Raw genomic sequence first — 26,406 nt, forward strand, 5'->3', positions numbered from 1 at the left:
TGTTTTAATCCTGAATCCCAACATTTAAGGAGTCTGGCTAACCTAAAAAAAAATCACTACCTCTGTGATACTGATCCAGTAAAATATTTTCATTTATGTAAGAACAACCAGGATAGAAACCAACGAGTGGGGAAGAAAAAGAAGAGGTCCTGTGTCCAAAATCCCAATTCCAGAAGACTTAGAACAGATGTAGTGTACTGGATTTCCTAGTCCAGGGATGGAGAACCTGTAGCCTCAAGGGCACATGTGATCCCTTAGGTCCTCAAATGCGGTCCTTTGACTGAATCCAAACTTCAGAGAATAAATCCCCTTAATAAAAGGATTAGCTCTATAAAACTTGGACTCAGTCAAAAGTCTGCACTTGAGGACCTACGGGACCACATGTGGCTTTGAGGCTGCAGGTTTCTCACCCCTGCCCTAGACAAATATAAAGTCTCGCAGTACATGGACTCTCTATCTTTCTGCCCAGCACCTAGCAATAGCATATTCATAGGAAGTTTTGAATTGAATCAAAGCAGTGTAGAAAAGAAGGAAGATTCTTCTGACTCCTTTTTAAGGCAGATCATAGAGTAGGAGGGATGTTTTGCACAGCAACCAGTGCTGCATCCACCACTATTAACTGCTGATTCCCCACAGGCCAATAGAAGAGCCTCCCTTCAGAAGAATAAACAACAGATGGTGATGTGCCAGTCTCTCCTTCCTCCTTGGCCCCCATCATGGAGGGCAGATGTTAAATCCAAAAGTTTTCCTGTTCTTTAAAGTTTGTTTATACTTCTATTTAATTAGTACTGATTCTAGCTTAGATAAAGCACTCGTTCATAACTGCTTCTATTTTACTTGCTTTATTATTTATGAATAGGGAGTTTAAAAAGAGACAAGGAGAGCAGATGGGTAAGATATACAAAGGAGGGGGGAGGGAGGGAGGAAGGAAGGACAGAGAGCACGAATCCTCTATATCTGAATAGTTGGGATGTAGCTGGGGACTCTGGAGCTGTATGAGAGCCAGCCTCTTAGGCCATATGAAAGACTAATCATAAATGGTAGATACAAATTACACACACACACACACACACACACACACACACACACACACAAATTTAGCACTTAGCACAGTTCCTGGCACATAGTAGGTACATAATCAATGGCTATTAATTTATATAAACTTCAAAGGAGGGTAAAGGAAGTATAGCTCTGGGCCCATTCTCCTTTCTTTAAAAACGTGAGCTCAAAATAGCATAGACTTTAGAGTAAGGCCTGGGATATAGCTCTGTCATATTACCTTCCCCTAGGTTCTAAACCATGCACACAAAAAGAAACAATTCTTTGAGGTTGGACTGAGAGCAGTGATTAGGGAGTAAGTAATATCTGCTGGGGAATACAAGACTAGTGGCTAGAAGATATTTTCCAAAAGTTACAGTTAAGATGGGAGTTAGATTCTCACCCTTTCCTTCTGTTGCTCAGCAGGTAAACATTTTAATTTTCCTCATACAGATAGTCCCCTTATAGATACACAACTACACTCATCTCTCACGTGACTGTGACCCTGATTGAAGTACCTTTATCTCCTACTCTCTTGGCCTCAATGAGAGGGCCCCATCTTCCTTTGGAAAAGGAGAATGTTCTCATTGAAAATAGTATTTCCAGCATCTTTGTCTCAATATTTTTCTTTAGAAAACTCTTAGGTCCTTGAAAAGCACCTAATGTAGAGTGCGATACTAGTCCCAGGCATATCCTCCCCAAAAGGAAGGGATATCAAAAGCCTTCTTGCTGCTCTCCTGAACTTTACAATCCTGAAACATTCAACTTCTGCAACGCTTTTATCATGACCCTCCCCTGAACTGAGCCTCAGTGGAACACATGGAATCCAAGAAGAGGTCCTTGAGTAGAGACTTGGAAGTAAAAGAAAATCAGAAAGGCACAGAAGAGAGGGAAATACATTGCAGGAATGTGAATTCAGGCAAGTAACTGACAGAACTAGACATCTGATGAACAAGTTAGTCCTATACTTTGACTAAAATGAAGAACTGGTTGAGAAAATTATATGAAAAAAATGTTGAAAAGATAAATTGCAGTAAGACTGTGTATGCATGTAACCAAAATACTAGGCTGAGTTTTCTGTATTTTATCTCATAGTAAACACAGCCACCAAAGTTTTTTGCACAGAAAGATATCTTGATCAAAGCTATGCATTACGAAGATTATTTTGGTAGTGGTAAAAGAGTAGACACTAGAAGCAGAGACCAATTAGGAGAATATTACAGCATCCAATAACAATCATGTTACATTTTCTTTTTGATATACCCTTGATAAAAACTGATTCTACCTCCCCAAAATACGTATATAAAAACAAAAAAATGACATTATGAGGAAACATTAAAAATGTTCCAATTGAGTACAGGAGTAAAGTAAGTATGCCTCTCCCCCAGGTATTATTCTAGAATAATTGTTCTAGAAAATGTAAAAGGAATGAGACAAGAGGGAGAAATTAAAGGCATAACGTTGGCTAAGAGGAGACAAAATAATGAAAAAGGAAGCGAATAAGCGAATAAGAATTTATATAGTGGCTTCTACATGTCCATGACTGTGCTTTAGAGATGTTAACCTTATTTGATCCTCACAACAACTCTCCAAGTAGGGTGCTATTATTTTCTTCCTCCTACAGGTGGGCAAACTATGGGAAATAAAAGTTAAGCGATTTTGTCTGGGATCACACAATTAGTCACTTTCTGAAGCTAAATTTGGTCTCAAGCCTTCCAGCTTCCATGTCCAGCACTCTATTCATTTCACCATCAATTGCCACTATCATCAGTATTTACAAACAACATGATAGTGTACATACAAGGCATCAGAGAATCAATACAGAAATTGAGACAGCAAATTGCTTCAGTAAAGAAAACATGCTAAATAGATCCATAATACTCAATATTTCTAAACAAAAAGAGAAAAATGCGTGAAGAAATAATAGAAAGTATAATTCAATTTATAAAAACTACAAATTCATAATTTATCTGGGAATTACTCTACCCAAAATGGCTAAGATATAAATAAATGGAAATATGAAATATTCTTTAAATAGATAATCACATAACTAGAGATATATGCTTTGCTCATGGTGCCACATACCAGTATAATAAAATTGACAGTACTACAAGAATTCATCTATAGATTTAGTTCTATACCAATCAAAATAGCAAGGGAATACCTTGTAAACCTGGAACACAGTAACAAAATTTACTCAGAGGGACAAAAAGTTTGGCATCTCAAGGCAAATAATGGAGTGAAAGAGTATTGTTATGATAGAAGCATTTTCTTTTTTGTGCTGGTATCTCTTTTAGAACCATTTTCATATATCAAATTATATTATGAGGCAGGACTAATTTTTAAAAAGAAAAATAAATCAATAGAAAGGATTAGAAATAGTAGAAGCAGCAGCAATAATTACATTCTATAATGCAATATTTGAAAAAACATGAAAACATCAATTACCTGGGGGTCAGAACTCTGTATTTAGCAGTAAGTGGTGGGAAAAATTGAAAGTAACCTGTCAATAAAATGTGCTTTCATCAGCACCTTACGATGATTACAATAAATTATAAATGAATACTCAATTTAAGAATAAAGTTACAACATAAAAAAGAGTAGAAATTGAGTGAATTAATTTTTTCTTAACTATGATTATGTGGAGAAATTAGCATTTGAATTGCTTGAAAGGAAGAACTGTCTTACTTTCATATTTGTGTATCTAGCATTACAGTACCTAGAATATGTGTGCTGATGAACTAAGTTTTCATTCATTCATTCCATTCTTCTATCTATCCATTCATCAAATAAATACCAGATGAGATTACAAAAGATAATACAGATCATTTCAATTACATGAACTTGAAAACTTGCAGATACAAAATTAATATGACTAGAAGAAGGGAAATTGTTACTTGGAGAAAAAAATTCTTCATCTAATATATCTGATAAAGCCCTGATATCATACGTCAAATACTGTGCCATATTCTGGGACAGAAAAAAATAATCAAATGTTCCCTTTAAAAAGAAAGGGAAATGGCCATCTACATTTCATAATGGCATTTGTGAACAATATGTCAAGAGAACTTTAAGGCATTTAATAGTTTTCCTTTTATTAAAAGACTTGGTCAAATTTATCCATCATTCCATCCAACCATCTGAATCATACCACCAAATTTAATCCTTGGGTCTACCCATCTACCTAAACAGAAGAAAGGGGAAAAGATCAAATACATTCAGTCAATCTTCTTTTCCATTTGCCCTTCTTAAACGTCAATGATACTCACTAAATAATTGGAGTTCTGCTGAGCAACACAGATCTCAAGGACTTGGGGCTCAGCACATGCACCCAACTTCCCAAACAACCACACAGAGAAGGTGACAGACCCATAATTATACTAACAAATAAAACAGCAGGCTTCGTGCTATTTTAAACCCTCCCCTCGTTTCTTGGGGGAAAGGAGCAATCCTTTAATAGTAGACTTCAGTCTTCTATATAAAGGATGCTCAAGTGAAATCTAGCTTCCCTTTACAGGCATACAGTCAACTTTACCTATTTTTAATCTTATTTAAAGTTTTATTGTGTTCAGAATCATTGTTTGTCAAGGATCCAAAAATAGAGGTTATAACCTCCAAGATGGCCCAGACTAGAAATACAACAATTGCCCCATGGGTGAAATCTAACCTTAAGAAGAAAGATGCTGAACAGGGATATGTTTATGTCCAATTGGTTTTTTAATAACCTGTAACTTGAAAGAAAACAATTTTACTTCTAAAAAAACTAGAAAAACAAACTACTTTGAGGCGGGTGAGGGAAGTCTTGGTTAGTCTAATCATCAAAAATTACTCAAAATTTAATGTGAAAATAAGGTGACACTAGAAGATGAAACCATAAAAATGATAAATAAATCATTAAAACTATGAGTCTATCTGTACATTAATAAGAAATGACTAGTTCATATTAAGAGAAGCAGAGGATCTATAGACCAGGGATCAGTAAGTAGTAAACATTTGGTGACAAGTCAAGTTTCCATTTTTTAACTCTTTTCTCAATGTACGAGTTGGGGGGAGGGATGAAGAAAGGAGAAAGAACATGTTAAAGACAGTTTCCCATGATGTCACTGCTGGTGTTGCAAAACTGTCTGAACAGAGGTGTAGATAGGGAAAGCTTCTCTAGACAATGAATGGATCAAATGGGTAATGGATAGAAGGGACTTGAGGTGCAAATAAGATAATATCATAGAACCCTTAGCAAAGCTTAAAGCACAATAAAGAGTGTCCCAAAAGTCTATGTGCCATTTTAAACAGAAACTACACTTAGACTTTGGTGAGGTCCTTTCTAAATGCTGGCTAACATTGCTATTCTCATCATCATCTTCATCAGGGTAATCTTTATGTACCATGTGTATGCATGCATGCTCCTTTCTCTAAAATCCCAGGTACTGTGTCCAGAGCTGGTTTTACCTAGATTGGGTTCATTGTACCCACTATTCAGAAAGATCCAATACACCAATCATTCATCACTTGTCAAGGAGATTTCTATATCTAAAGTTGGAAAGGGTCTCAGAGGCCATCAAGTCAACCTGCTTTGATTGTAAAGAATTTTTCATTCTTCAGATGTGAGCAAATGCTTAATATATGCTCACTCATTCATTCTGACACTGTATACAACGTTAGAGTTGACAGGAAGAGATTTAAATATATAAAGAAAACTAAGCCAAAACACCTTCCTTTTTTAAAAGATGCAACAAAAGAAAATTAATAAATAAAAGTATTTGGAAAAAAGTAGGGGTGTTTATATTAAAGTGAAAAGGGCAAAGAAAAGGGGCAGAAGATGGAAGGAATTATAAATAAATAAAAGGAAACCAAAGAAATGAATAGTTTCAACAAAAGTCTAAAAGTAGGCTAAAGAAAAATATGTGTAAAAAGAGGGGAAAGCTACCGTGAAGAGATTAGCATTGAGGTTTACTTTGATCTAGGATTGTCTCTGGTGGGCAAAGACTTCAAGGAAGTCAATAAGAGAAAGGAAGGGCCAACATACATCCAAATACATGGTATCCCAAAAATCTTAATGAAAAACCTGAAATTTGCCCTAAAGGCTTTGGGACAACCTGTATTTATAAGAGTAATTTTTGGTGACAAAGAACTAGAAACAAAGTAGAAGGCCATCAATTGGCCTTCTAAATAAGGTCAATTAAAAAGTCTAAATAAATTATGGTATGTGAATGTAATGGAATATCATTGTTTTAAGAATCAATGAGCATGATGAATACAGAAAAGCATATAAAGACTTACAGAAATTGATGAAACTTGAAGTAAGCAAAACTAGGGAAACAACATACACAATAATTGTTACTGTTATTGCATCATTTTAATTATGTCTGACCCTTTACGGCTCCATGTGAGGTTTTCTTGGCAAAATTACTGAAGTGGTTTACCATTTCCTTCTCCTGCTCATTTTGCAGATGAGGAAACTGAGGCACGGTTAAGTGACTTGCCCAGAGTCACGGAGCCATTAGGTGTCTGAACTCAGAAAGATGAGTCTTTCTTAACTCCACTGCACCACCTACCTGAGCAAAATGAAGTAAGGAAGTAATGGAAGTAAGGCAGCTAGGTAAAGCAGGGGATAGAGAGCCAGACTAGAGTCAGAAAGACCTAAGTTCAACTTTGGCCCCAGATACTTTCTGCTGTGTTACCTGGGGCAAGTCACTTTTCCTTTTTGCCTCACTTTCCTCATCTGTAAAATGGAGCTAATAATCACACCTACCTCCTAGGGTTGTTGTGAAGATCGAATGAGATAATGTTTATAAAGCACTTGGAATACACAGGAAGAGCTCTGGAAATATGAGTTATCATTATGATGATGATGGATGCTATGAAATTATAAGCACCAAGTTGGATCTCAGAAAAGAGATATGTGAAGGCACCTCTTCCAACCCTTCCCTCCTACTTCTAGATGTGGGTATTATGAGTGTGGAAAACTATAAGATGTCAGGCTTTTCTGATATGTTACTTTTCTGAACAATCTTTTCTCCTCTTTTTAAAAAATAGGGAATTGTTCTCTGGGATGGAGAGGTAGAATAATGAATTGAGATGTTCAGGTGTTGCAGAAATAGAAGTTATCAACAAAAAATTAGTTGCAAAAAAGAAAATTTAAATGTAAGTTATTAGATTCCAAGTTAGGTCCTATTGGACTGTCTACAAAAGAAAGTATTACACAGAGTCACAGAATTTCTGAGTTTTGTAGCCATATGACCATATAGTCCAACTCAGAAAAGGAACAAAACTCCAATAGCATACTCGGACCAGTAGTCATTGAGCCAATCTCTGTTTCAGAACCTCCAAGGAGGAAAAACCTCCCACTTCTCAAAGCAGCCCATCCTTCCTTCTTCTTATTTTTAAGATTTTCCTAACTAAATGTACCTCTTTAGTATTTCCATCCATTTAGTATTTCCCCTTCAAACCAAAGAGAAAGAGCTCGGTACTTCTTTCACGTGAAAGTCTTTAAACAACTGAAGATATCTTTCACATCCTCCCTATGTCTTTCTTCTCCAAGCTAAGCATTATATTTTACTTCAAGCAATACCTAGATAGCATAAACTCGAGACCTTTTACTATTCAGATCTGGATTCAGTCTAATTTATCAATGTCCTTCCTAAAACAAGGTATCTAGAACACAACAAAACAGTCCAGACATGGTTTGCCAAGGAAGGTTATATCAGGACTAACACTTGCTATTTATGCCAGAAAATTATATGTTTCAACACAGTTCAAGACTGTAAGAGATTTTTTGGGTGCCTACCCAGCATGCATTTAGGGTTGACATATCCAGCTGGTGGTCCCCTAAAATCGACAGATCTTTTTCAAAACTACTATGTGCTCAAACCTTTCTTGACCTTAAGCTGGTGCAGTCACTCTTTGAAACCAAAGTGTAAGACTACATTTATTCTTCTAAAATTTAGCTTGATTAGATTTGGTCAAGCCATTTGTTTTGAGATCCCTAGTCTATCATCCACTTCCTGATTTCCTTCCAGTTTCAAGTTATCAGCAGATTTAATTTAACTGGCTAGGAGATTAGATGAAATAGTTAAAACAATCTCTAGCTTCAAAAATACTCTGAGCTAGTCATTCAGGCCGGATTTCCTATAACTACGGGACACAGTGGATAGAAGACAGGACCTGGAGTCAGGAATTCAGTTCAAATCCATCCTTAGATACTTACTAGCTGTTTGACCCTAGGCAAGTCACTTAGCCTCCCTGTCTTCCTCAGTTTCCTCAATGGTAAAATGGGTGTAATAATAACACTTATTTCACAGGATTATTCTGAGAATCAAATGAGATACTATTTGAAAAGAGCTTAACACAGTGCCTGGCACACAGTAGGTACTTAATAAATGTTTATTTCCTTTCTCACTCCCTTCTACACAAGGTGTCCCAAAAATCTTAATGCAGTTTTAAGCTACTAAAGCTCAAAACTGCACTGAATTTTTTTTGATACCCTGTATGTGTTTTCCCTATTAGAATGTGAGCCCCTTGATATAATTATAAAAAATAATGGCAATTAGCATTTATATAGTGTTTTAAGGTTTGTGTGCATGTACATATACATACATATATATAATATATATATATATATACATTATCTCCTTTAATTCTCAGAATAACCCTGCAAAGTAGGAGCTATTATTATCCTTATTTTAGAAAAGAGGAAACTGAGACTGAGAGAAATAAAGGGACTTGCCAAGAGTTACACAACTAGTGTCTAAGGCAGAATCTGAACCCAGGGTTTCATGACTCCACGCCTTGATCTCTAGCCACCATGCAACCTAGCTGCAGAGACTGTTCCCTTTTCTAATTATATCCCCAGTACTCAGCACAATGGTTCACATGCATTAAGCACTTATTAAATGCTTTTTTTCCATTCATTTATACCTAGAAAATCATTTCCCTGCCTTCCCCTTTCCCCCTGCCCAAAATAAAAATCTCTCCCACTATGTCTCAGAAACTAAAAATAAAGAATAAATTATATATTCCACTGGCTCAAAACTCAGGATTTTATATAATCAGAACAGCATTTATGAGCTCAAATATAAGTACTTAAGAACTGTAGAATGTCATAGCATTTTAGAATTGGAAGAGATCTTTTAGATCTCATATAATTTCAGAAAGGTGGTTGCAATATTAGTAGCAAAATTATTCTGCTTTTTCTTTTTTCATCCTGTGCTGCCCCATGTTATAAAAAAGAGAAAAATCCAAGATGATCAGATTTCTTCTGTTCCTTACAATCTTCAGAGATGAAGATCGAATTCCTCCAACCCCTCAGCTAGCCAATGAAAAAACTAAAGCCCAAAGAGGAGGCAAAATTTGCCCACGGTCACACAGCTAATTAATGAATGATCCAGTATGAGAACTGAATTTGGAATCACTTAGTCCAAGTCCAGCCAGGAGATAATAAGACTTTTAGTGGAAAGAGACTTCCCTGACATTCCCTGGGTTCAAATGTTGTCTCTGATACTATTTTCATGACCTTGGGTAAGTGACTTCATGTCTCCATTCCTTGGTATCTTGAAACATAAAATGAAATCATTTGGTTAGATGGTCTCTGAAATCCCTTCCTACTCTACACAATAATTCTTTTAAAATACATTTTTGGAGGCAATTGTGAAAAGGTGGTGGCATAAGGCAGGAAGCTACCCAGCTCTCCCCAGTTCTCCCACAAATAACTTAAAATAACATCTCAAAATAAATTTTAGAACAGCAGAAACAATTACAAGTTGGGAAAACAGTCTTCCAACCTGAGACAATTTGGTAGGATATTGGAAAAGACCCAACCTCCTGGGGTGGTAAACTTGATTCAAGCCCAGATACCTCAGAGAAGATACCCCAAGTTAACAAACAACAAGCATCGGGGCAGCTGTGTCCGCAGTAACCTCAGCTTTGGGAGCTTTCACCCCACAGATGATGAGGGGGTTGAGTGACTGATCAAGTGAAGATTGCAAGACCTTCTGTTAGTGCTGGATATAAAGCCCAGGCAAGCTGACCAGATACAACCCCAGTCAGTGGCTGTAGGCAAGAAGGAACTAGCACACACTGGTGAGTGTGGTGGCAGAAGGTTGGAGCCCTGCTGGTTGTGGACAGTGGTGTACCTAGTTTCACTTTCAGGGTAGAGGGGCAAGTTGATGCTTGTGACCACATAAGAGATCAGAGGGAGCAAGAGTGTTTGTGGTGGCAGAGAGCCCTTCTTATGGCTTAGGGGCTGGGAAAAATACCTGAGTTCAATTATAAACAAAGATGTGAGCCAGGAAAACAGTGGTCACATCTGACCTTGGATTACAGAACATCAGAAGAATTAAGAGGTCAAATAGCAGAAAGCAATTAGAAAACAACAAGGAAACAGCTGAAACCTGAGACATTAACCCCCCACACCTCAAGAGCGGAAGCCAATCTAACATAAAATTAACAGCCAAGAAATAGATAATTAAAAATGAGTTTTGTAGAAAGAGATAATAAAGGGCTACAGTGAATTTATTATGCTTCACCTGGGCAGGGATAGGAAACATGATCTCAGACAAAATTAAAGCTAAAATAAATTTAAGCAGAAAAGATAAGCAGAGAAATTATATTATGTTAGAAGATAGATAATGAAGTAATATCAATACTAAACACATACGCACTAAATGCTATAGTATTCAGATTTTTACAGGAAAAAATGAATTACTAGTGGAAATAGATAGTAAAACTATAATAGTGGGGGACTTAAACCTTCCCCTCTCAGAACTAGATAAATATAACCAAAAATAAGTATGAAAGAAGTCAAGGAGATTAATAGAATCTCAGATAAACTACATATGATAGACAACTGGAGACAATCAAATAGGAGTAGAAAGGAATACATTTTTTTCTCAGCTGTACATAAAGGTTTTACAAAAATTGACCAAGTATTAGGCCACAAAACTTTTAAAGTTAAATGCAGAAATATTAAATGTCATCTTTTTGGATCATAATGCAATAAAATTACATTTAATAAAGGACCATGGAAACACAAATTAAAAAGTAATTGGAGACTAAATAAATTAATCTTAAAGAATGAATGAGTGGATTAAAGGACAAGTCATAGAAACAAGTAATTTTACTAAAGAGAATACTGAGACAACATGTCAAAACTCATAAGATGCAGCAAAAGTAGTAATCAAAGGAAAAATTTATCTGTAAATGCTTACATCAATAGAGAAACAATAGATCAATGAATTGGGTATATAATATTTTAAAACTACAAAAAGAATAAATTTAAAATCCCCACTAAAACAACAAATTGGAAATCCTGAAAATTAAAGGTGAGATTAATAAAATTCAATATAAGAAAACCATTGAATTAATAAATAAAAATGGAAGTTGGTTTAATAAAAGAAATTAACAAAATAGATAGACTAATGGTTAATTTGGTTGTTTTAAAGAGAAAAGAAAACTAAATCACTCATATTAAAAATGAAGAGGGTGAAAACACCACTAATAAAGGTGAGATTAAAGCTATCATCAGAAGCTATTTTGCCCCGTTCTATGGCAATAAATTTAACAATTTAAATGAAATGAAAGAATATTTACAAAAACATAAACTGCCCAGATTAGCAGAAGAAGAAATAGAATATCTAAATAAACCTGTTTTAGAAAAAGAAATTGAACAGACCATAAATGAGCCTCTTAAGAAAAAAGCATCAGAACCAGATGGGTTTTATAAGTGAATCCTACCAAATCCTACCAAACATTTCAAGATCAACTGGATCCAATATTAAATAAATTATTTGGAATAATAGGCAAAGTCTTTTCAAGCTCCTTTTATGAAACATATATAGTGATGATACCTAAACCAGGACAAGCAAAAACAGAGAAAAATATTATAGACCAATTTCACTAATGAATATTGATGCAAAAATTCTAAATAAAGTACTAGCTAGGAGATAACAACAATATATCACAAAGATTATATATTGTGACCAAGGTAGAATTACACCAAGAAAGCAAGCCTGGTTCAGTATAAGGAAAATAGTTAACATAATTGATTATATTGTTAACAAAATTTATAAAAATCATGATTATATCAATAGATGCAGAAAAAGCTTTTGATAAAATTCAACACTCTCTCCTATTAAAAGTTGACAGCATACATATAAATAGATGTTTTTCTTAAAATAATAAGCAGCATCTACCTAAATCCATCAGTAAGCACTGTCTATAGTGGGAATAAGCTAGAAGCATTCTCAATAAAATCAGGGGTGAAACAATAATATTCAATATTGCACTAAAAACCACTAGCAATTGTAATATCAGAAGAAAAATGAATTAAAGCAATTAAAACAGAAAATGAGATAACAAAATTCTCTTTTTTGCAGATGATGTGGTAATACACCTGGAAATGCTAGAGATTCATCTAAAAAACCTAGTTGAAACAATAATTTTAGTACAGTAGCAGGATATGAAACAAACCCATATAAATAATCAGCATTTTTATATATCTCCAACAAAACTCTACAAGAAAGAGTAAAAGATAGCTCACTTAAAATAACCATAGATAATATAAAATACCTGGAGTGTATCTTCCAAGATAAACTCAGGAACTATGTGAACATAACTGTATAACACTTTTTATATAAATGAAGCAGATTTAAATAACTGGAGAAATAGTAATTGTTCATGTGTAGGCCAAGCCAATATAAAAAATGACAATTCTATCTAAACTAATCTAATAATTCATGCCATCCCTATTAAATTACCAAAATAAATATTTTATTGAGCTAGAAAAAGTATAATTCATGTGGAAGAACAAAAGGTCAAGGATATCAAAGAAATTACTGAGAAAACATAAAGATAGGAGGTCTGGCAGTTTTTAAATTGTATCATAAGATTAGTTATGAAAACTATCTGGTTTTAAAATAGAGTGATGGATCAGTGAGAAAGAGTAGATATAACAGTATACGTTAGTAAATCATTATAGCAACCTAGTGTTTGTTCAATGTAGAGATTTAAGCTTTCAGAATAAGAATTCACAAATTGTTGGGAAAACTGGAAAGCAGTCTGGCAGAAAAGAGGTATAGACCAATATCTTATACCATTTATCAGGATAATGTCAAAGTGGATGCATGACCTAGACGTGAAGCAAGATATAAGTAAATTAGAAGAACATGAAACATATTACTTATCAGACTTGAGGATAGAAGGAGAATTTATGCATAAACAAGAAACAGAGAGTATTGTGAAATATAAAATGGATGATTTTGATTACATTAAATTTAAAAGATTTTTGTACAAATAAAACCAATGTAGATAAAATGAGAAGGAAAGGAGAAAACTGAGGGGGAAGGGATAATTTATAGAAAGTTTCTCAAATTAAGGCCTCATCTCAAATATGTAGAAAACTTTGTCAAATTTATAAGAATATGAGTCATTCCCCAAATGATAAATAATCAAAGCATATAAACAGCTACTGGAAGAAGAAATACAAGTTATATGTATTAATATGAAAAAAATTGCTCTAAATCATTATTGATTAAAGAAATGCAAATTAAAACAACTTTGAGATACCATCTTACACTTATCACATTTACTAAAGTGATAGAAGAAAATGACAGATGTTGAAAGGGATGTGGGAAAACTGGCACACTAATATATTGTTGGTGGAACTGTGAACTTTTCCAACTATTTTGGGAAGCAATTGGAAATTATGCCCAAAGAGTTAGAGGACTATGTATACTCTTTGACCTAGCCATACCATTATTAGGTCTGTTTCCCAAAGTAACCAAGAAAAAAAGAGAACCTATGTGTTCTAAAATATTTATAGCAGCTCTCTTTGTGGTAGCAAAGAACTGGGAATTGAAGGGATGTCCATATAATGGGGAATGATTGAATAAGTTGTGGTATATGATTATGATGGGATACTATTGTACTGTAAAAAAAATCATGAACAGGTTGATTTTAGGAAAACATGGAAAGACTTGCATCAAATAATGAATAATGAAACGATCAAAACCAAGAAAATGTTGCATACAGTAACAGCAATATTATTTGAAGAGTAAATGTGAATGACTAAGCTATTCTGAGTTATAGAAATATTCAAATCAGTTACAAATGACCTATGAAGGAAGGTGCTATCTACTTCCAGATATGTGTGTGTGTGTGTGTGTGTGTGTGTGTGTAAAAAGTTGGTCTCCTCTAGTGTGTGGTTGGGAGGCAGGGAAGGAAACAGCTTAGAAGTCAAATGTAACAACATTTTGTTAAATAATAAAAATAAAATAAATTTTTTTCAGAATATTTAGTTTTGGCATTGCTAAATTTCTCCCATTTTCTCTCCTTCTACTCCCAAAGAGCCATCTCTAATAATAAGCCACTTCTAAAAAGAAAAAGAGGAAAAAAATCACCAAAAATGATCAATATATTAAAAAAATTATATGCAGTGTTCCATACTCAGTGCAAAGGCAGGTGCTTTTGTTCTTTATAATTTTGAAACTTTAATTTTCAATTGTTTTGTGGATGTTCTTTACATTTGTATCACATACATTGTTTTCATGACTGCTTACCTTATTTTGTATCAGTTCATGTAAATCTTCCTATGATTCTCTGTATTTATCATATTCATAGTTTCTTATAGCACAATAATATTCAATTCCATTTAGGAACTGCAATTTGTTTGAACATTTCCAATAAATGGATATCTACTTTGTTTCCAGATCTTTGCTTTCACATAAAGCCATGTAAATATTATGTTACATAATGTGGCTTTTTTTTATTGCTGACTTCTCTGGGGGAGGGGAGTGTCTATGACTACCAGTGGAAACTCTGGTTCAAAAGGTATAGAAATGGTAGTCATTTTTATTGACAAAAATCCAAGTTGCTTTCCAGAAAATAATTTTACAAATTCCCAGATCCACCAACGATGCATTGGTGTACCTTTCTTTCCATAGCCCTTATTCACCTGATTTTATAGTTCTTGCTAGATCTGTGATCCTGGGACAATTTATTCATCCTCTCTTGAGTCACTGTTTACTTGTCAGCAAAAAGAATTTGACTAAGAGGACTTCTGAGATCCTTTTCTGCTCTAGAACAATGATTTTATAATTCTTGGAGTTCTAGGATGATTAGCAATTTACTTAACTTCTCTAAGGCTCAGTTTCCTCACATGTTAATGAGCAGGTTAGATTAGATTAGATTAGACAAGCACAAAGTTCCCTTTTACTTCTGCATCCAAGATCCTACTAACTTCTCTGAATCTCAATCTCCTCCATAGAATGAGGAGCAAAGATTTACTAATGTGTAAGATTCCTACCCTCTCTGACATTCTATGATCTATTCATCCAAGTCCCCTATGTTTTAATCTGATACTCTTCCTTCTCCATCATCATCACATGTAGTCTACATACAAATAACTGAGGGCATCAATGTCATTAAAAACTTGGTTTCAAGTCCCACTGCTGATACATACTGAGTGACTGAACACAACACACACGTTCCATCAATGCCCCCAGATAACTCTAAGACAAAAAGGTACAGATATGATGCTTTAACTACGTTGATAGAGGGAGTTTCCTCACCAAGGAGTTCTGAATTCTAGTGAAATCAAAGGTCTGGGGAAAAATAAATTAAAATTTAAGGTCTGAGAGGGTAACATCTATTTCTAGTTTAATTCTTTCAATCATCAGTGCCAACACAAAGTACGCAACTGAATTTTGAAGTCAGTTTGTTGACTTTAATGAATTTAAAACATATCCTCCTAAAATATGAGAAATGTTTCTATCCAGAATCAGAAACTATTTTAGAATAACAATAAATCCTGCTATTAAAGCATAGTAATAAATGACATTTAATAGATGCTTCATGGTTTGCCTAGTTTTTTAATTTTTTTCCATAAATGATGTCACATGATTTGGAGAGATAAGTGCTACTTCCTCTCTCTCAGAGAGATTAAATGACATGCCTAGAATTACCCAGCTAGTATGTGTCTGAAATGTGATTCCAGTGAAAGTCTTTCTAGACTCAAGTCCAACACTGTATCTACTACCTGAAAGACTTTTTCCAGCAATATTCCACACCTAAAACACTCTCCTGCCTCTGCTCTGACCACTGACCTCCCTGGCTTTCAGATCAATTCAAATGCCATCTCCTACAGGAAGCCTTCCCTAGCTTATCTTCATTCCAGTGTCTTCTCTCTGTTAATTATTACCTGCTTGTCCAATATATGACTTGCTTTGCATATATTTGTTTTTATGCTATCTACTTCATTGGATTATGAACTTCTTGAGGATGGTCTTTTGCCTTTTTTTATCCCCGGCACTTAGTAGAATATATGACACATACTGGACACATATTTACTGAATGAATGAATTTTGTAAAGAGAGCTCACAAGTAATAAAAAAAAAATTATGTAACAATGACAGAGCACTGTAAGGTTTACAAAATGCTTTATTTTTATTAGCTCATATGATTTCCCATAATAACCATGAGAGGTAAGAGCAATTATTATTTCACTGAGGCTTAGCTAGGTGAGTCCTGAGTCACACAGCTCCCAAGTGTCTTAGGAAGGACTTGAATTTAGGCCTCCTTGGATGACTACATGTTGAAAACTCACCCCACACAGCCATAATATCTAGTCACTCTGCCTTCCCCATTTCACTATATAACAAATGTGCTGAGATCACCTTTGGTAACTAAAGTTCATATTCCCTGAAGGTATTGGAAAAGCTAAAACACTAAGTGACTTCAAATAAGCTAGTTCTTGCTGTGCTAAATTCAATACTTGTGTCACCATGTAAGCCTGATGTAACATCTTGATTTATATACAGCCACCAAATTAAAAGTATTCTCATTACTCAGCCTGTCCCTTGATCCCATTTTAATAATTAAGGTAGAAAAGCTTTTTCTAGGAAACCAGAATATAAAAGCCTCAAATCAATTTTAAGAACAAGGTAATAAATAAATGCTTTAAGTATAAAATCATAAGGTTTCAGAGCTAGAAGAAGCCTTAGGAATCCTCAAACCCAGCGCCCTCAATTTATGATGGAGCAAACTGAAACCCAGAAAGAAGTAACTCATTCAATCAAACCCACAGAAGTAGATAATAACAATTGGGATGAGGACGCATGCATCTTTTTCCAAGAATTTTAAAATTTTTATAGCATGACGGAAAGTAAAAGGTGGCTGTGTCCCTGTGTATGCTAAGCACCTAGCATAGTGCCTGGCATACAGGAGGTGTCTAATAAATATTTGTTTATTCATTAATCTAGTCCACCCTCCTATCTGACATAGGGCTCCATTCCTCAGCATCCCAGACAAGTGCTCCTATGATAGGTTTCTTTTATTTTCGCTTTATCATCCTATAATGATTCCTTCAAAAGTTTCAACTAAGGTGAAGTGGTAAGGTACTTTTCCTGGAAGCAAAAATTTAGATGGGACCTGGAAGTGTTCTGAACCACTGGACCTATATCACAGCCTGCCACACAAATTTTGCATTTTCCCAGCTCAAAGGAAAACAACCTAAAAGAAGAAGCATGGTAGAATGGAAAGGGCAATATATTTGGAATCAGAAGGTTTAGGTTCAGCTCTCAGTTCTGCTACTCCTTGTTGTATGGCTTTGAGCAATCAGAGCCTCCCTTCCAGGGCCCCAGTTTTTTCATCTGTCAATTGCCATTCCCAGCTTTACATCCAGCTCTCTCCTCTGTTCCACAAAGTATGTGAAAATGTGCTTTTGGTCTACCTGCCAAGACAAACCCGGGGATTATATGAACACAACTACAAATAAAATCAGATCTAAATAAGCAGAAAAATATTAATTGTTAATGGGTAAGCCAGAAGAATGACAATTCTACCCCAATTAATCTACATACTCAGTGTCATACCAATCAAATTACCAAAATATTACTTGATAGAGCTAGAAAAATAATAAAAAAAATTCATCTGGAAGAACCAAAAGTCAAGAATGTCAAGGTAAATCAATGAAAAAAATGTGAAGGAAGATGACTTACCCATTCCAGATATCAGGGGGTAATCATCAAAATAATCTGGTACTGACTAAGAAACAGAGTGGTGGATGAGTGGAATAAATAAGATACATAATTTGTTGTAGCAAATGACCATAATAATTTAGTGTTTTAAAAACCCAAAGATCTAAGCTTTTGGGACAAAAACTCATTATTTGACAAAAACTGGTGGAAAAACTGGAAAACAATATGGCAGAAACTAGATATAATCCAACATCTGACACCATTTACCAAGAAAAAGACAAAATAAGTACATAATTTAGACATAAACGGCAATATCATAAGCAAATTAGGAGAGAATAAAATAGTTTACCTGTCTGATATACGGAAAAGGGAAGGATTTAGGACCTAACCAGATACAGAGAGCATTACAAAATGCTAATGGATAATTTTGATTATATAAAATTTAAAAGATTTTGCACAAACAAAACCAATGCAACCAAAAGTAGAAGGAAAGCAGAAAACTGGGGGTGGGGCAGAGATTTTACAGCAAGTATCTTTGATAAAGGACTTTATTTCTCAAATATACAGAGAACTGAGTCAAATTCAAAAGAATTCAAGTCATTCCCCAATTGATCTATCGTCAAAGGATATGAACAGGCAATTTTCAGACAAACAAATCAAAGCTAACTATAGTCATAAGAAAAAAATGTTCCAAATCACTATTGATTAGAGAGATGCAAATTAAAACAACTCCAAAGTACTACCTCACACCTATCATATTGGCTAAGATGACAGAAAAGGAAAATAATAAATGTTGGAGGATATGTGGGAAAACTGGGATGCAAATGCGCTATTAGTGAAGGTGTGAATTGATCCAACCATTCTGTAAAACAATTTGGAACTATCCCCAAAGCGTAATCAAACTGTGAGTATCTTTTGATCCAGCAATACCACTGCTATACCTATATTCCAGAAAGTTCCCCAAAACAGGGAAAGAGCCTATTCAAATAAAAATATTTATATTAGCATTTTTTGTAGGAAAACTAGAAATTGAGAGCATGGCCATCAGGGAATGGCTGAACATGAGTATATAATTACTGTTTCATAAGAAATGACAAACAGGGTAATTTCAGAAAAACTTGGAAAAACTTACATGAATTGTTGCAGAATGAAATAAGCAGAACCAGAAGAACATTGTACACAATAACAGCACCGTACAATGAACAATTAGCTCTTCTCAGCAATACAATGATCCAAGACAATCCCAAAATCAAAAAGGGCTATCCACATCCAGAGAAAAAACTGATGGCATCTGAATACAGACCAACGCATACTATTTTTCACTTTGTTTCTGTCATTCTTTTCTCCTTTCTTTTTTTCCTTCTCTTTTTTGAGTTTCCCCCCCCCCACAATATGACTAATGAGGAAATGTTTTATATTACACATATACAACTTATATCAGATTTCTTACCACCTGAGGGAGAGGGAAGGAAGGAAGGATTAGAATTTGGAACTCAAAACTTAATTAATGTTTAAAAAAATGTTTTTATATGTAATTGGGAGAGGGGGAATTTTTTAAATGTACTTTTTATGTTTGTCAACTTTGGAATTTTAAAAATAACTTTAGAAGAAAAAATAAAATGAAGGATTAGATGAAGTGACCTCTAAGATTATTTAGATCTAGATTTATGATTCTAAGAACAGGCAGAAATACTGAAGGACAAGCAGTCTGGTGGCACAATGGATAGAGTGCCAGGCCTGGAATCAGGAAGACTGCTCTTCCTGAATTCCTGAAATCCGGCCTCAGACACTTACCAGCTGTGTGACCCTGGGAAAGTCACTTCACCCTGTTTGCCTCAGTTTCCTCATCTCTAAAATGAGCTAGAGAAGGAAATGGTAAACTACTTCTGTATCTTGGACAAGAAAATCCCAAAAGGGGTCACAAAGAGTTGGACATGACTGAAAAAGGACTGAACAACCACAAAAAAAGAAATACTGTAAGAGGAGAATCATTTGGCACAATTTGGCAAAAGACTATATGGCAGAGGGGAAAATCAAGGATGACTGAGATTTTTGACTCAGAATGGCAACATGTGGAATTAGAATCAGATAAGCTGACTTGAAATCCCAGCTTTCTGCCTTCTAATCTATGTGTCACTTTCCTCTGGGTCTCAGTTCCCTCATCTATAAAATGAAGGGATTGGACAAGGTGGCCTGTAAGGTCCCTTCTAGCTCAAAATCTCTGTCTCTGTGACCATGGCCAAGTCTCTTTGACTTTGGGTGCTTCAGTTCCCTCTTCTGTAAAAACAAACAAACAAACAAAAACGGTTAGATTTGATGGCCTCTGATGTAGTTCTAAATCTACAAACATAAGGCCAACAAGGAAGTCCAAACTGATGTCTATGACCTAAAACTAGAAAAATGCAGCTGTTAACAGCAGCGATAGGGAAGCTAGAGAGAAGAACAAGGCTACTAGGAAAAGTGGTGTCTATTTGAGAAATGTTCAATCTGAGTTGCCGGTGGGACATACAAATGGAAGTGTCTATAGAACTGAGTGCTGCAGAGCTCAGGGCAGGAAGTAACTTCTAGAGAAAGAGCTTCAAGAATCATGAACATAGAGGAAATCACTTAATCTATGCCTATCACTATCGGCAAAGAAAGCCTAGAGAGAGAAGTCTATTGTAGCTGGAGTGAAAAGAACAGAGAGCAGAAGAGAGAGGCTGGAGGGGGTGAAAGAAAAAGAGGAATGGGGACAAATTCCACAACGAGACAGCTAAAGGAAGACAGACAGCATAAAGTCAAAGAAGTTCACAATGTTTAAGAGAAAAAAAGGTAGACATTAACCAGTAAATGGCAGTGCCAGGATCATAGAGGCTATTGGTCCAGAGGTGGAAGGGATATCAGTTAGTTGAACACTTGCATTTTATAAATGAGGAAACTGAAGTCAAGGGAAGTTAAGTGACTTCTCCAGGATCACCTAGGTAATAACCATCAGAAGCAGGATTTGCACCCAGGTCTTTTGCCTGTAGAGACAACCAAAGCTGTCTCCATGTACTGGGCTGCCTTTCATTTCCACTACTCCTTGCCTAAAGTACATCAAGGATATGAATATACACTTCTCATAATGGGTCTCTCATCCAAAATTTTCTTTAGAAAAACAAAGAGATATTAATCTTTTTGGTATCATCTACCACTTTGGCAGTCTGGCAAAATTTATGAACCTTTTGTTAGAATCTAAGTTTTAAATATATAAAATACACAATATGACAAAGGAAATAAATTATATTAAAATACAATTATCATGATATTTTTAAAAACAGGTTCATAGTTTTCCAGTTAAGAACCCATGCTGTATAGCATCTATGATCAAGAATTAAGGAAATTTTTCAAGTGGCTCAGACTTTTTATGAAGTTATCAATTATCAAATATCTGTGAATGAGTGAAAAAGCATTTATAATGTGGCAAACACTGTGCTAATAAAACACAAAAAAGTTCAGCTACAAGGCAGATGGAAAGGTACATACCTACAAAGTGTACTAGGCTCTTAGGATATAAATACTGGAGTGAAATGTCACTTGCCCTCAAGAAACTTACTTTTTCCTGGGTTAAAGTTCCCTGTTTTAGACCAATTTTGTGTTTCTCCAAGAAATTACATAACATTACACCAAGCACCCACCACACTTAAACCTGAATCGCAAAGGCATGACCTAACACTATGAAAATGGCAAACTTTATGAAGCCTTCTCTAAAACTCATTCTCCTCCCCCAACGTCTCCATAATCACCACAAGCACCAAGTTGGACAAGTGCCCCATCTTACCGACCCAATGGAAATGGCCAATGGAAATGGATCACAGCGATCATTTACAAGAAAAATTGTCTAGAACATACACAGGACACCAAATTTCTTTTTCCCCTCATCCTTGACATGACTTCTTTAAAACCAAACAAAAGAAGTACCTGCATCAGCATCGGGAACCCAAGGTTGCGGCACCCATTACAGGGAGTTAATGCCTCCCACAGCCCTGAAGGACCACAAGTGTTTGCATCATCATCATCTTCTTCCAACTCCCCTGGAGACAGATTTATTGTGGATGAAGGCCTCTGCAATTAAATTCACATTATGTCAATTTTTGACAATATAGCAATGCTATGTTGATATCTTAATATCAATTAAATTGCTTCAATTAACTTACTTCTCTATTAGTAAATGAAATCCATCTTAGCCATGCTTATGGTAATGACTCACATTTGCAATACACTGGAGACTTTCCTCAGGGTCTTTGGAATATTTTGTGGGGGCTGCTTCAGCACCCAAGTTGGTCCTATGTCATCATCCCTCCTGCCTTTTATTCCCCTAATCATACAAGTAGTAAATCACAGAGCACACGGTTTTAGATGAAAAGAAGACCTTCAAGGTCACCTAGTCCAAATCCTTCACTGTACAGATGAATAGACATGGAGTTTATGAGACTTAATGTAATGTGATCCCAGATGCAGAGCTAGAAGGGATCTTTAGAGCTCTAACCTCCTTATTTTACAGATGAAAAAACTGGGAACCAGAGAGATAAAGCAACTTGCCTGAGTCACAGAAAATGTTAGCGTTGACATTTGAACCCAGGTTCTCTGATTCTTAATAATAATAATAACTAACATTATTTAATACCTTAAAGATTGCAAAGCACTTTACATACAGTGTCTCATTTAATCCTTAGAGGGACCATTCAAGGTAGGTGCCATCATTAGGTCAATTACACACAGGAAATTAAGGTCCATAAAGTCTAAGTGATTTGTCTTTTAATTTCATTCAGTCATTTTCAGTGGTGTCCAACTCTTCATGACCTCATTTAGGGTTTTTTTGAAAAAGATACTGGAGTGGCTTGTCATTTGCTTCTCCAGTTCATTTTACAGATGAGGAAACTGAGGCAAATAGGGTTAAGTGATTTCCCCAGATTTTCCCACACAGCTAGTAAATGTCTGAGGCCAGATTTGCCACTATGCCACCTAGTTATCGAAGTGATTTGTCTGGGTTCACAGAGCTAGTAAGAATCTGAAGCATTACTTGATGAACCCAGATTCCTTTTCTTCCTACTGAGTCACACTGCCTGCTCCATGAGTATGTCATTTACGAACACTATCCCTACACTGTTCTATATACAATTTGAATTTGGAGTAAACATGATTATCTCCATTTTTAGTTAAGAAAAGAGCAAAATTCTGATAATTTTTTCAACTGACTCAAATTTTTTATTATCTATTATCAAATATTCATGAGAAAAGAGAAGTAAAGGGCCATAGATAGGGTCACATGATCAATAATAATTAGAGCCCAGTCTCCCTATTCCTATTCTGGTGTTCTCACCACTACATCATACTGTCCACATGCATTAAAGAATGAAATGAAATTGAGTGGGAAAGACAACAAGCAACCAAACAAATCACAATCAGACATAATGACCTAGGAAACTGCAGTATTGTTATTATTATGCCCGTCACAGCTCTACAGAGCTCTCCTTGGTGAAAAGACTTACAGATCTCAACAGCTCAGGCCAGTAGGAGCCAAAAGAAAGCCAAGAGCCAGTATCCCAAGAATGCAAAGACAGAAAGAAGAGGCTCATAAGTACCAACACATTTAAAAAAGCTCTTCTCTGGCAGCAAAGAACTGGAAAGTAGGCACCCATCAAATGGAATAAATGATTAGTTTGTGGCACACTGAATGTTAGGGCATGTTCTTGTGCTATAAGAAACAATGAAGACACTCATCAAATTAACCCCCAAAATAAAAAAAAGTCAATAAGTCCAATGCTAGAAGAATTGTGGAGAAATGTGTATGGCTATTTATTGCCACTGGAATTGTAAACTTGAGCTCAGTTTAGAAACAAGCACTTCTAAGAGGTGAAAGTAAGGAGGGAGAGCCTTCCAGAAATGAGGAACAGTAAAATTACAGAAATGGGAAGCAGGATGCCGTATATGAGCTACAAGAAGGCCAGTTTGGCTCAACTGTTGTTGTTGCATGGTTGTTCCAGTCTTGTCCAACTCTCCATGACACCATCACTACCCTATTGTTGGTTTTCTTGGCAAAGATACTGGAGTGATTTGCCATTCCCTTCTCCATCTCATTTTACAGATGAGGAAACTGAGGCAAACATGGTTAAGTATTTGTTAAAGGGTAAGTGTCCAAGGTCATACAGTTAGTAAGTGGTTGAGGATAGATTTGAATTCAGAAGATGAGTCTTACTAACTCCAGGCCTGAGATTATCCACTATGGCGCCATCTAGTTGCACTGGAAAGCATGTACCCAAACTACTTGGGATGGGAAGGGTTGGAAGAGTTTTTATTTCTATCACTGGAGGGATTATCAGCACTGAGAAAATAAAAATCCTTTAAAGAATCAAATCTGTTAGGACAGTTATTTGTGCACCTGCCTTATCTCCCCTGCTGGACGGTAAGCGCCTACAAGGCAGGGACCCTGTCTTTACTATCTCCATTACAACCCTTATGGGACTTAGGATGTAAAAAATGCTCAATTTGGATTCATGGAATTCATTAAAGGATGGAAAGGCAGCTCCTAGTCTAAGGCAGCTCTGGCATCCAGGAAAGAAGAAGGGCTCCCTAGAGAAGCCCACTGATATGGCAGCGTCAATCATTGCCTTCCCAACTTCAGAATTATCATTTTAATTCCATCATCATCCTACTAATGAGATTTAGCCAGAAGGAACAAGCCCTGAAGACATTCTAAAAATGGACCACATTTGACTCCTCAAGAAAGATTACTTCAACAGCTGTTAACAAACTAGACATAACCAAATGGGCATCTTTGAATAGATAACAACAAGAAAAATTCAGTTCAAATAAACCTAAATTTAGGTAATTCTTTCTTCCCCTTTATTCCAAGTTCCTTCAAGAACCATAATTATAGAAGAAGTACTCAATTTTTACTGTGCCGTGCATTCCTTTGTCAGTCTGGTGAAGTCTACGGATGCTTTTCAGAATATTGTTTTGGAATGAATAAAAGAAAATACACAGAATTCCAACGAAAACTATAATGAAATGGTTTGTGGAGAAGAAGGTCGGGATCATATGGGATTTAGCAAGACATAATAACTACAGTAATTTATAAGTAGTGATGAGTGTAAGTGATATTTCAGGATATCTGCAACAACTATGATGTGAAATAAAAATATCTGTGATTTCGACTGGTGACCATCACAAGTACTACTAATAATAATCTGGTTTGTTCTCGATTGCCATAATTGGATGAAATGCTAAATTTCCATCAGAGGTTAGTGAAAATACAAAGCAATTTTTTACTATCCAAATTCACCAACCTTGGGATCTGTGGGTCCCAGATAAGGAATGCCCAGGTTAAGTTCTCAAGTTTTAAGAAAGTTCTTAGGTCTCCAAATCTAGAACTGAAGGGGACCTTAAAAGAGATAAAGTGATATGCACTGTCACCTGGAGAGCAAGTCCTTGAGGCAAGATTTGAACCCTCCAAGTATGGGAATCTCTTAGATCTCATGTTCTAGGTACTGATGGAATCCTTCATAGATATTAAGCCAGCCACATGGCATATCAGAAAAGGACTGGGGCTGGCACTCATTCCAATCTCACTTTCTAGCTGTGTAACCTGAGCAAGAACCTCTGTCTGTCCGTTTCCTTATCTGTAAAATGGAATAATAACAACACCTACCTTAGAGGGGTGTTGTGAGGATCAAGTGAGTTAATATTTCAAAAACACACATATATACCCGATACTTAATAGGTACTTAATAAATACTCATTCCTTCCTCCTCTCTCCCCTTAGTTTCCTAATCTGATTGGTGTCTCTTTGCCCCCAACTTCCTATTGAGCCGGGTGAGCAGGTTCCATTCCCAACATGCTATGATCCTGTCATGACCCCAGATAGGAGCAAGCATCTCCACCCTTCCTCCAGCTACACTTCCTAGAAGAAGCATGGAAGCAGGAGCTCATCATGGACCCTCATCTGTTTGCTATGAGCTGAACACCATTATGCCCAAACCTCCCTGATTGACAGTCCTGCTGGTAGCCTTTCATCTGTTCAGTATTTTAAAATGTTCCTGACCTGACCCTTTCCTATGCTGCTAATCATCTTAAACTTTTCTCCCCTTCTACAATCTACAGTTATACAATTTACAAAACTACAATCCTTGAGGTGTCTTGCTAGTCTTTATACATAGTGATACTTCCTCTCCCACTTGTTGCCTTTATGTTGGCCATCTTGCAGATCTAGATACCCCACCCCTCACTTCCCTATCCTAGCATCCACAGCCTCCTTTGAGACTCAACTCAAATCCCCCTTCTTCAAGGTCTTTCTTGCATCCTCAAAGCAGAGACCATGTTTTTGCTTTTGTGTCCTCATCTCTTGGCACAATGGTTGCCATATAGCAAATATTCTTGAAGG

The 26,406-nt window shown here is 35.9% G+C and overlaps 1 protein-coding gene across 1 annotated transcript in view; it reads right to left on the reverse strand.

Annotated features, from left to right (window-relative positions):
* The window catches only part of ANKS1B (ankyrin repeat and sterile alpha motif domain containing 1B), a 1,189,006-nt gene that overhangs the window by 1,092,430 nt on the left and 70,170 nt on the right, over window positions 1-26,406 (reverse strand). The window contains exon 4 of the mRNA XM_072655669.1: window positions 21,945-22,088. Within this exon, the coding sequence (XP_072511770.1) occupies window positions 21,945-22,088 (144 nt within the window). The remainder of the gene's footprint in view (window positions 1-21,944; window positions 22,089-26,406) is intronic.

Source organism: Notamacropus eugenii, chromosome 3 (genome assembly GCF_028372415.1).
Source record: "Notamacropus eugenii isolate mMacEug1 chromosome 3, mMacEug1.pri_v2, whole genome shotgun sequence".
Classification (NCBI taxonomy): domain Eukaryota; kingdom Metazoa; phylum Chordata; class Mammalia; order Diprotodontia; family Macropodidae; genus Notamacropus; species Notamacropus eugenii.